The sequence below is a fragment of the Argentina anserina genome, chromosome 3 (assembly GCF_933775445.1).
Source record: "Argentina anserina chromosome 3, drPotAnse1.1, whole genome shotgun sequence".
In the NCBI taxonomy this organism is placed as follows: domain Eukaryota; kingdom Viridiplantae; phylum Streptophyta; class Magnoliopsida; order Rosales; family Rosaceae; genus Argentina; species Argentina anserina.
The window spans coordinates 34322378-34334908 of NC_065874.1; the positions used below are offsets into that span (position 1 = coordinate 34322378).

The window sequence follows — 12531 nt, forward strand, 5'->3', positions numbered from 1 at the left end:
TATCATTTTGGATAGTTTGATACTTTAATCTTTATAGTCTAGTATAGTCGTATTCTTCTACGAAGCAATGACATTAATCAATTTGTAGGCTATGACTAACTCAGAGAGATCGCAAAATGTGGTTGGATATATATGATCATTTGAACACATGTGTTCATTTTGTTTTTACCTTTTGATTTACATCTGAGCTCAGCGAGCACATCCCACGTTTGACAAAATAGCCGTTAGTTTGAAGGGCTATTTGGATACTGAATAGTTCGATTACTTCGATGACCGACGTTACGTCGTCATCAAAAATCAGAAAATTTCAATGATCGAGTACCAAACAATATATAACCAAGCATGCACCAATGTACAGGTATATATGCTTAAGTATAACAATTGCAAGCAACGAAAATTGCGAAGTAAGCTTAAATGTATGTATGTAGCGAGGAAATTTAATGAGAGTACTTAATCGTCTATATATATATATATATATCATTTTTGGTTTGAGCCTTATAGGGGGTGAACAACCTATCATGATCCAAATTAACTAAGTGTGTTTGGATACTGGAATTTAGGTTTCCATAGAAATTATAAAATTATGGGAATTAGAGTTCAATATATTTCAATTATATCATTTGAAGAATTTAATTGTTTGGATTACATAATGAAGAACTTTTAAAATAATAAAAATTAAGATGATTTAGAAGGAATTCAGAAAAAAAAAACCTTTTGTTTTATGAAATTCAAGTGGGGTAACTCCATCTTAATTTTTCTTATTTATTTTCCACATGAACTACAATTTTCACATCATTTTAATCAAAACATCTTACTTTAAGATAATGAATCCTGAAATACCAACTTTCATTTAAATTGTTGGGAATTTGAGGTTATCCCAACGCACAGTAAATGTTTTGGACACCAATCAGTTACTTGCCTAAAGGATCTTGATTAAAAGAAATTATACATATCACTGATATCAGCTGTGAAATTTACAGTACGTGTTTGTACGTACTAAATAATATGTAGCTAGCACCACTGTACGTGAATGTTAAGTAGGCAATAAGTAGTATCCTTCAATTAATAATCAGTTGACAATACATAATTGGCGGCAGCAAACTCCAATTATTTCCATTGAAAAGTACGTAACAACATACATAGAAGTAATAGAACTATTCGCGCCCCCACACTTACTCGGAGCTTTGAAAATTCTTTTACTAGCAAGTTAAGCTTATGTAGAAAAGGTCTGATTCCAGATACGTATAATATTCAAAGTTGCCGGAATGATTGAACAGACAAAAATGTTAGCTAGGGACGACTACAGATATGGTATCCATTATTCACCGACTACGTACTCGAATAACTCGATTTAGGCACATCAGCTCTCTATAAAAAGGGTTGAGATGTATTAATAGTCTCCATTAATCAACACCAATCTCATCTCCAACGTTAAAAAGATTCTTAATTAGCAAATAGCTTCTCCTCAAATCGAGTTTCACTTTCCCCAGTACTATAACCATCATGCCTTCGTTCTCATATCTTGCAGCAGCCATTGTTCTCTTTACCGCTGTGTTGGGCAACTCCAATGCTCAGCTCAGCTCCACTTTTTACGACACAACATGCCCTAATATATCGAGTGTGGTTCGTAATGTGGTGGAGGAAGCTCAACAGAATGATATTCGTATTGGCGCCAAGCTCATCCGGGTTCACTTCCACGACTGCTTTGTCAATGTAATGCATACCTTATAATTAATCTCTCATGTATAAGTCATGACTTCAAAGGTTTCTGCATATCATTATATGATACACTCATGCACTTTACAGTTTACACACACATTTATTTGTTTCCTAGATTGTCAATTAACTATTTATGAAGTGAATTTTTACCTTAATGTGTCAAAAGTTCAGTTACAAGTCGATCACAAATTATTACTTCTGTGTTTGATTCTTATTAACAGGATGCATATGCAGGGGTGTGATGCATCACTTTTGCTCGATGATGCAGACGGCATAGACAGTGAAAAAAATGGGGCTCCAAATCTATCCACAGGTGGATATCCTGTAATTGATGACATCAAAACTGCGCTAGAGAATGTTTGCCCTGGTGTTGTCTCCTGTGCTGATATCGTGGCTCTTGCTTCTCAGATACTCGTTTCTGAGGTAACTTAGCTCTCTATTCTTTCAATTTAATTATTCTTTTAATTTCCAGTTCCAACAGTATGACCAAGTTAGCTATAGCTACCTTGCTAGAAGGTCAAATAGTGAACGGATCAACGATATGGTCGACTCCCGCCTCGCCAAAACAAAAAATAGACACAAAAGATATAAAAGAAAAGAAATATATATACTATCTTGGTCATATATGTGATCTGTCTTGTCCCCCTTAAAGTACTAACTGGGTCAAAAAATGAACCTGTTCATTAATGTTGCAGAATGGAGGACCGACTTGGGAAGTTCAATTCGGAAGAAGAGACAGTAGGACAGCCAACCGAGGTGGTACTTCCGCCATTCCAACTCCTTTTGAAACCCTCGAAGAAATTGCCAAAAAATTCACGGATGCAGGACTTGATTCAACAGATCTCGTGGCTTTATCAGGTTAGATTGTTAGAATCTAACCTTTGATGTTTAATCACACAGTTAATTATTACTAGAGTTTTACATGATGTAGTAAGAAATTGCACGACTAAATACGTCATTTGCTTATGGTTGATTTCTTTTGCAGGTGCTCATACATTTGGCCGGGCAAGGTGTTCGACTTTCGTGCACCGCCTGTACAATTTCAGCGGTACCGGGAACCCTGACCCGAGCTTGGACACAACTTACTTGGAAACCCTACGCCAAACATGTCCAGACGGCGGTGCGGGAGGTACATTGGCCAACCTTGATCCTTCTACACCCAATGGCTTCGACAACAACTACTTCACAAACCTTCAGAACAAGCAGGGGCTTCTTCAGACCGATCAGGAACTGTTTTCAACCAGTGGTGCCGACACAGTTTCCATTGTGGACCGATTTGCTAATAGCCAAAGCGATTTCTTTGACAGCTTTGCTAAGTCCATGATCAATATGGGAAATATAAAACCTTTGACCGGTAGTGATGGAGAGATTAGGACAGATTGTAAAAGAGTTAATTAACTAAGTGATCGTAGTGTCTTGAATAAGGATCATAAGTCCAGAACATAAGGGTAAAGGTAATGTTCCGCAACTGAAGAACTTATAATTTTCTCTGTAACTGCTATATAACTTTACGTACCATAATATTATACGCGTGCAACATATTAAATTAGCGTTGTATTGTTTTTGTGCCGTTAACTCCTTCTAGCTAGTGCTTCACATAATCAATGTTGATTCTGCCCTAAGCAACATATTGTAGTTAAAAAAAATTGGGTTTCCAAAAAAAAAAGAAGAATAAGAAGTTCTATTGAGTACAACATGTGAGTGATTTGGCAGACGATTAACAGAGTGGACGATGTGTCAAAAAACACTACATATTAGTTCGGATCACTACCTAGCTAACAACGGTTCCGGAGCATAGAATAAATCTCTACGTACTAAAGGTTTAATTATAGAAGTCTAAAAATATTTAGAGTCAACATATCATACTTATCAACTCACATCTTTAACATATCTTAGTGAAGTGTGAACCCATGATCATAATTGTAATAACCCTAGATTTTTAAAACAATATTTGAATTGAATTGAATTCTATAAAGTTATGAAATTCAATTAAAATGAAATTGATTGTTTGCAAACTTTACGAAACGGAAACGGAAACGTTCCGAGAATGTTTAATAAGAAAACGTTACGTTTCCGAACGAATTTATCGACTTTTATTCCGTCGCTCGGTTGCGAAAACTTTCTTCACGAAAGTTGTAGAGCTCGTTAATACGAGTTCGTGGATATGTGACGCGTTCTAATCGGACGTTGTACGTAAAAGTTATTAACGATTGAAGTTAGTTTCCGATATGGAAAGGGGGTATAAAAGGGACATTTATCAGTTAGGGTTCCAAAATTGGAAACCCTCTCCTCTCACTTCTCTCCGCCTCCCTCTTTTCTTTCTCTCCTTTCTCTCTCTTCTTCCCCGAACTCTCTCCCTCTTCCTCTCGGCCTCACCATCGATCTCCCTTCACAAGGAGACGTGGTCGACACCGCCTAGGCCAGGAGCACCGCACGGCTCTCCTCTCCAAACCCCGAGCACGACGTCACCTTTCGTGCCACCGTGAGGCCTACGCGACGCCACCAAGCCACTGCAACTCGTAGCCGCTCGACCTCCGGCGACGCAAGGGCTCGGAGGAGGGTATCTAGACGTCGATTCTCGCCCTTTGCACCACTTGCCATCAGATTTGGAGCCAAATCGCGTCGATACGTTTTCACCCCGAGAGATTGAACATCGCCAACAAATCCGAGTTCCTCGATGCAAGATAGGGGTTTGTGACTTCAAATCGAGGTATGGTAGGAAGTAATTGATGGATTGTGTGTGTTTGTTGTTGAATTTCGTTTGATTGGAGACGAATCGGAGGTGGTTGGGAGAGGGAGATTACCGCCGCCTTAGGCGGCGCGTGGAAAGAGTAGGAGGTGGCGGGAGGCCGTGGCGGAGAAGAGGGGGGAAAAAGGGAGAGAAATGGGGCGACGGTGGCGTGCTACGCGCCGTCCCTGGGCTCGGCGCGTGTGCCTCACGCGCTGCCACAGTGAGTGGCGCGTGAGCGTCACGCGCGGCCTGCCGGCGGGTGGCGCGTGTACCCCACGCGCCGCCACGTGCACCCCACGCGCCGCCACGTGCGGCGGCGCGTGAACAGTGATTCTGAGAAGGGTATTTTGGTAATTTACTTAAGTACGGTAAATGTAAATGTAAATTTTATTTACGTACGGTAAATGTAATTAAATTTTACCTACGATAAATGTAAATATAAATTACTTTCAGTAAATATAAAAAGTAATTTAGTAAATTTTATTTACTGAGATTGTATTTACATTTAAACAGTACGTATACGTACAGAAATACGTATATGGTATTTATATGCACAGAAATACGTATATAGTATTTATACGTACAGAAATACGTATATAGTATTTATACGTACAAAAATACGTATTTATTGTATATTTGAACAGTAACCGTGAATAGTAACAGTGAACAGTAACACCGAACAGTAACTTCGTAAAACCGAAAATTGCTGAACAGTAACCGATTATTACTGTTTCGGCATTTAAAGGTTTACGAAACGATTCTAAATTCTTTTCTTATCTTTTCAAGGTGATCGTTAAATCAAGGAAAGGAACTATCTTCGGGAATTGTGGAATTACGCTCAAGTCAATAAGGTGAGTAAAATCTCACGTATTTACGAATCTACCCTCGCAGTGATTCAAGATTTTGCAAGAGTATTTAATAATGAATTACAACATGTATACAATTTAGTGGATTACATATATACTGTATAATGGTGATAAGTACATATATATATAGTTCATTATATTATATACTGTTATTAATTCATTAGAAATGGTTATTTCGATGACGGAAGATTGTGTATTGAGCATGTGTGGTGAAATATGACATGTATAAGATATAGTGGACTATATATGTGTTGTATAAATGGTAAATAAGTACGAATATATATAGTTTGCTATATAATATACTGTTATGATTTTATTGTGATTATATTGAGCATGTGATTTGAATTGTACAATATGAAGTGAGATTATTGTACGTGATTTTTAACATTGAGATTGTTAAAATGTGAATTGTCTTCGGACCTGATTTTTGGTACAATATGATGTGAGATTATTATACGTGTTTGGCAAGTCGAAACCTAGCCTTTGGCCGGGCGAAAGTTACGATACAGTTAGAGCTCTAGTCTGTCTGCCTTAGTACTGCATGTGAGGTAACGGGTGGTTATCTGCTCATGGGTACTCAGATTGTTTTGGATGTTGGGTAGCGGGTGGCTACCAAATTTCGGCGGTGTATTACGAGAGGGGTAACAGATGTGTACCAGCGTTCTTGGTACCCGTATTATAAATGCATTTGGGTAACCAGAAGGGTTACTTAATTTCTCATGAGAACTTCTTTTCATATTTCTTTGGGACAACCAGATGGGCCGTCCATTGACTCATGAGTGCATTTATATTTGTTTGATTTGTGGATTTTCGCATATGCATAAATATGCGAGTTTTATTTTCATTTTACTCATACGAGCTGTAAAGCTTACCGGGTTTGTGTTTACAATCTCGGTGCACTAATCTGATGGTGTAGGGGATAACTCTGCAGGTGCTGATTAGTGGAGATTGAGCGACGAATCCGGAGGCTCGAAGTCGTTCGTATCCTACTTGTGGTGAGGTTTTAGCGTGGATTTGTGTGTGAGAACTGGTGTGATTTTATTTGTGAGATTTGTGAGTGATTTGTGAGGATTATTACATTTCCATTTTATGTATGGATTATAAATTTGGGTTGTAATAATTGGTTCGTCTGAGTTGTATTGAGAACTCAGAATTGATCCGCTGTGACACTTTAATGATTTCGATTTTATTGAGATTATTTTGTGTTTAACGACTTTAGAATTTTGAGTTTTTAAGCTCGAAATTTTGTGGTCGTTACAATAATATTGTCAGATAAACTACTTACCTAGGTAAGTTACGCCTCAACGAAGACTCCACTTATTGTTTCAATATTCGTATGTAAATTATTGGCTTGTATGCCATTTCATTTGGCTTGTGAATTTATACTAAAAGACTAAAAAATTGCAATTTCATATTCCTTTTTGTGAAAGTAACAAGTTTTTTTTCTCAGATAAAAGTTAGGGATATATTTTATCTTACAGTTCGAAAAATTGAGTTGAAGCTGGTCGAGCTCTTCTTTTTGGAACAATTTAAGCCCAATTTTCTAAATATGTTGCCTGGCCTTCCCAGGTACGTTATGTTTTATGGCGTCTACAACTAGTGGGCTGTTTCCAATGATAACTTCAGTTTTTAAGTTTTGAACCAGATCCACTTTCAAGGCGAAAAATAAAACCAGCATATTCTTAACTTTGAGATCGAGCTTTGTGGAATGATTGATGATTCATATCCCCCATACAAGTCTGTCGAACTGACGCCGGACGGTGAGATTTGAATGAAGTGCAGTAGGATTAATGTGTAATAACCCAAATTTTCAATACCATTTCTTTTAATTTATCAGAAATTAAAGGAATGGTAATTTGATTTAATTCACATTTTACGCCTTTTATTTTGTCGTTCGAAGTAGAAATTAGTTTCGAGAACTAAAAGTGTGTTATTCAATTAAGTTTATTTGACCCAATAGTTGACTTTTAATCCGTCACTCTTTTCAGGCAACAGCCATATCCAGAAAATATGAGTCCAATTTTATCTTTAATGGTTAAAACCTACTATAACAGCTAGCAAATAGTAACCCTAGGATTCTAAGGCCTCATCAACAACATTCAATGAAATAAGCAAAGAGAAAAAGTTCAGATACACGTGGTAAGTTCTCACCGGATGGAAATTTTAATAGAATACTTTGATGATATGTCAGCACTCAGCACCATTTTCTTTCTTCTGTTGGAGCATATTACACATTTTCTCTGTTTTTTAAGCTTTCGGTTTTTGTATCTCATTCTACATGAAGGTAATAGTGTAGCCATAATAAGATAGCAGAAAGACTAGAACCTCAACTGTTGCTATTGATCACTAGTACCAAGAAAGCATACCAAGAAAGCATGTACCTTAGCATCAGAATTTGAATATTTTCATGTTTCGAACTTTCGATCGCAGGAGGTTTTCCAGTGATATGTGATTGGCAAAAGTTCATCCACGGATATTACTCTATTAGGTGGAGGTATCATGTACGTTATTCTGAATTTCAACCAGAACTGCACAAAATACTGAAGATTATAAATTTGACATATTAAAGAAAAACAATTAATTTTCTTCTAGAGATTGTGGTAGGAGAATGCAGAAATGAACGAAATGGTTTCAAACTTGCATTTCTTCTATAAACAACCAAATCGTTTGAGAGGAACTCAAGTGTACAAGCCGCAAAATTTATACAAACTGAATGTGAAAAGCGATGTAGTAATAATCTTAGCATGCATCCAGTGAAAAATATCATAAAACAGAGTAGAAGAGTGTAAATTGCAAGCGCATATATATGGTGTCCTTGAAGAAAAAGATAAGAAAGATCGCATATATATTCCCAATATAAATCCCAGATAGGTTTTAAAAAAAAAACGTACATTCTAAAGTGAATGATAAAAACTTACTGGTTGAATAAGGCAGCCGAAAAACTAATAGCACTGATAACCCTCATACCAGTGTCAGGAAGAACCCAACATCCTACTCACAATCAAGTAGTTGGTCATCTTCAGGCTTCAGCATTGTCCTCAGAGTAGGAGTCAGTTCCCTGAGAGAGAACCCCATTCACAGATGGGCCTTCCCATCCCGGCATTACAACGTGGACCCCCAAGCTTCCCAGCATGCCGTCTTCATCCATAGAATCAAGTTTAAATTCAAACTTAACGAGACAGATGGAAGGCGGCTGTAAGTCACTCTCACCTAGCCGCTTTATGATATCATGGAACGGCATATAGTACAACTGCACAATTTTGATATCATAACATGGCATGTAGTACCGTGGCTTGTGGTTCCATGGTACATCGGATGCTTCAATCATGGTGACACCATTAATGTAGATTCTGAGTGGATGACGAAATGCTCTGTGGACATCAGTAGAAGCACAGAAGGCCAATCCCTTGTCCTCCCATTTGAAATTTCCAGGAAAATCAATTCTAAAGTTGCACTCTTGAAGTCCTTTCTTTGTTACATGCATGCGGCAGGTGAACCACTCTGGAATATCATCACGCGCGGGTAAGTTGACCTGATACTCAGATTGCCAACATGAGAAAAGGAGAGAAAACAGAGCCGTTAACACAGAATCATCCGGTAAATTCTTTTTCATCTTTGCCACCTCATTCTGAAGATTGCTGGACAGAGTAAAGCAATGGGTCAAGTTCATCCGATGAATCATTCTTGAGTCTTTACCTCCCAAAATGTTTGACAATTTCGAAATTCTTTTTAATTTAACACAGTGGTTCGCATCTAGGCCATATATTTCTCGCGGAAATTCTCCAATTTGTACAAGATTCTTGTTAAAGATGAGCATGCTAATGTGAAACAACATAGCACACCAACAAAGAAGTCACACAAACAATGACACACAATTTTGACATACAAATACAATAGCACACAATTCTTGACATACAAGCCTATAAATATTTATCATTGACAAAACTATCAATGTGTTTCATGCATCAATAAATTCTCAATTGTATATTAGTAGAATAGTTGTACTATCATCTCTATATAAGAGCATCACCATAAGAACATAGTAAAATAAGAAATTGAAAGATTTCGTTGAAATTATTCGTTTGGAAGTTTCCCGAAAAGCTAATTGTAGGTTCTTCTCTCCATCGGAACAATAGGGCCGTTATACTCATTACTAAACTTGTTGAAGAGATGAAATATAACCAAGGTATATCTTTTTGATCAGAGGTTGAATCGATCATCAGAAGAAGATTAGGCCAAAAATTAGGATACATTCTGGGAAAATAAAACTTCATCGAAGAAAAGCAAATGAAAGGCTTTCATAAAAATTCTCGTAGAATCGAGAATGAAGTTTTCATTCTGTACATGCCAGATCATGAATTAGTAACTGCATCCAATCTCCAAAAAATCCCAATTGTTTCGAACTTTCTCTTTTTGGAATGGAATTTTTACGGAATCCCCATGAATAGGATCAAATCTTATTCCATGGTATTTACATGAGATTCCTCTTTTTAATTCTTAAACAAGTCCCCAAGAGGGCTTAGTTGATCCACGATTTATGTTTCGTCTTTCGTTTCGTTTTCGTTTGTTTCGAGAAATATATCGATCAATTCCAATTCTTTCTTTTCTATTGATTCTTTTCCGATCGAGATGTATGGATCCATGGGTCTATGTGTCTATATGGATCATGTTCATGGATTAATGAAAATGTGCAAAAGCTCTATTTGCCTCTGCCATTCTATGAGTCTCTTCCTTTTTGCGTATGGCATCGCCACTCCCGTTGGCAGCATCCACTAATTTGGAACTTAATTTGAAAACCATATTTCGACCTGGACGTTTTCGAGATGCCCCTAATAACCAAGGAATGTCAAGTGCTTTTTCTTGTGTGGATCCTATTTCAATGGGAACTTGATGAGTCGATCCGCCTACACGTCTTGCTTTTACTGCTATATCCGGAGTTACTCCACGTATTGCTTGACGTAAAACAGATAATAGATAGTTGAATATCAAGTATATACACCATTTTTGGTTTTAATCTCTCTTGATTTCATCTAGTTTAACTTGGTATCAGAGCAAAGATTCGAGAGGACTTTGTCTCTTGTCTCTCTTTTCTAATTTCCTGGAGTTTGAGAAATCCAGTCATTAGAATTCATCATCGTCACTTGTTGGAATCCATCAACGTCGTATTCTATTACTAGAACGACAGTCCTCTCTTTCTCTCAAGTCTGTAGCGCATCTCCAGTTCGGCATTTCCATTCAGGCATCTTTTGCACATCTCCCGTACCTAGTCCCTCCTCCACCGGCATCTCAAGCTCAGCTTCTTCAATCCGGCGTCACTCCTTTTACAAATCTGGTGTCATCTTCAACAACCCGACCCGCGTCGGTCACTCATCCTTAACTTGATGTCGCTCTGATATAAATCCGACGTCCGACAGTATAAATACAATTGAGGCTGATTCTTATTTTTAGTTTTATTTCCGTTGCATAACTACTCATTTACTTATTATTTTACGATGGGCGATGGAATTGAAAACTATAAAGCCATGAGTTCCAGAAGTTTGAAGTATCTATCAAAAATTCTAAAAGTAGTTCCTTTGGGGAAGTCAAACTCAATGGAACTAATTTCCGTAAATGGAAGAGAATCTGGACAGCTCATCTGCAAGGAATGCACAAGATGGGGCATGTAACTGGGATAATTAAGTCCCCTAGTGAACATGATGTTGATGCCTATACTAAGTGGGAAGATGACGATGGTCTTGTAATGTCAGTCTTGTATAAAGCCATGAATGAGTAGATAGTAGACCTTGTGGAGCAATGTGTTACTGCACGGGTAATCTGGAAAACCTATGCACTAATGATTCTGATTTCATAAAGGTTCATGAGTTAATGTGCACAGCTTCAGTAATGCAACAAAATAGGCAGCCAGTGGCGCAATATTTCACCAAATTGAAAAATATTTGGGCTGAGATTAATGTGAAGCGTCCTTGCAAGATCAAGAATCATGAGGATATTGTTTGGTACCAGAAAGAAAAGGAGCTTGAGCGAGTTCACCATTTCCTAAGAGGTCTTGATGCAAAACATAACAGTGCTAAAAGAGAGTTGCTCAGAATGACAGAACTCCCTAGCCTGACTACAACTCTCACATATACCCGTAAGGATGAGTCTTAACATGAAAGTCTCAACCAAGCACAAGTTGAAGTTTCTAGTCTTACTGTTCAAGCGAGATCTCCAACACCATTTCTTTAGCAATCAAATTCAGTTCCAATTCATCAGCAAGGACCACCACCTGGCTTTGGGAATTGTCCCCGTCCTCATTGCTCTTACTATGGTGATTCAGGCCATTTTTGAGAGACTTGTTGGAAGCTGCATCCGCATCTCAAACCGAAGAAGCATGGTTATCGTCCTAAGACGAAAGCAGATGTTCAGTTGGTCCAAGAACCAGATTTCTATGGTGTAACCGGTCAGGATCATCATACAGTAGGTGAAGCTACTCATACAGCCTCTATAGCTGGTCGTGGTAAGATTGGTATGACTTTAAATATTTCTAATTTTGTTGGTTCTGATACATGGATTATTAATTCTGGTGCTTTCAAATCATATAACTTATGATAAATCTTATTTTGCTAAATTATCTCTTCCATCAATATCCTATGTTACTAATGCCAATGGTGAGGCATTTCCAGTTTTAGGAAAAGGGTCAATCCGTATCACTCCCACAATAGAGCTTCTTAATGTGTTATATGTGTCGGACTTGTCTCATCATTTGATATATGTTCCATAGTTGAAAACTGACTAAATGTTATGTGACCTTTTATCCCATGTATGTGATCTTTCAGGATCTTCTCACTAGGGAGTTAATTAGTCGGGGCTATCTGAGGGGCAAGTTGTTCCATCTGGATCAAACATACGCATGAGAGAAACCAGGAGCACAGTCCCGTACTGCCATGACATTGACATTTGATAAGCTAAGTGAAGTTTGATTATGACATCGTCGTTTAGGGCATCTATCTTTTAGTCTTATAAAGAAATCCATGCCTACTTTGTTTATTGGTGTGGATGAGTCCGTTTTACGTTGTGAAACATGTGTTTTGGCCAAAAGCCACCGTACTACTTACTCTCCTAGTATTTTCAATAAAAATGTCATTCATTTTGAGCTTATTCACTATGATATTTGGGGACCCTCTAGAGAACCTACTGTGTCGGGTATGAGATATTTTGTGTTGTTTATTGATGATT

At 37.8% G+C, this 12531-nt stretch overlaps 2 protein-coding genes across 2 annotated transcripts; one reads left to right on the forward strand and one right to left on the reverse strand.

Annotated features, from left to right (window-relative positions):
• The first annotated feature begins 1503 nt into the window (after window positions 1–1503).
• Window positions 1504–3160, forward strand: LOC126789340 (lignin-forming anionic peroxidase-like). The gene is made up of 4 exons (XM_050515482.1): window positions 1504–1713; window positions 1954–2142; window positions 2415–2577; window positions 2705–3160. Exons 1-4 carry the CDS (start codon window positions 1504–1506, stop codon window positions 3115–3117), a joined length of 975 nt encoding a protein of 324 aa, XP_050371439.1. The 3' UTR covers window positions 3118–3160.
• A 4604-nt stretch (window positions 3161–7764) lies between these two features.
• LOC126789346 (uncharacterized) lies at window positions 7765–9113 on the reverse strand. The gene is made up of 2 exons (XM_050515487.1): window positions 8235–9113; window positions 7765–7844 (listed from the first exon to the last, which is right to left on the reverse strand). Exon 1 carries the CDS (start codon window positions 8996–8998, stop codon window positions 8336–8338), a length of 663 nt encoding a protein of 220 aa, XP_050371444.1. The 5' UTR covers window positions 8999–9113; the 3' UTR covers window positions 7765–7844; window positions 8235–8335.
• Window positions 9114–12531: the final 3418 nt, after the last annotated feature.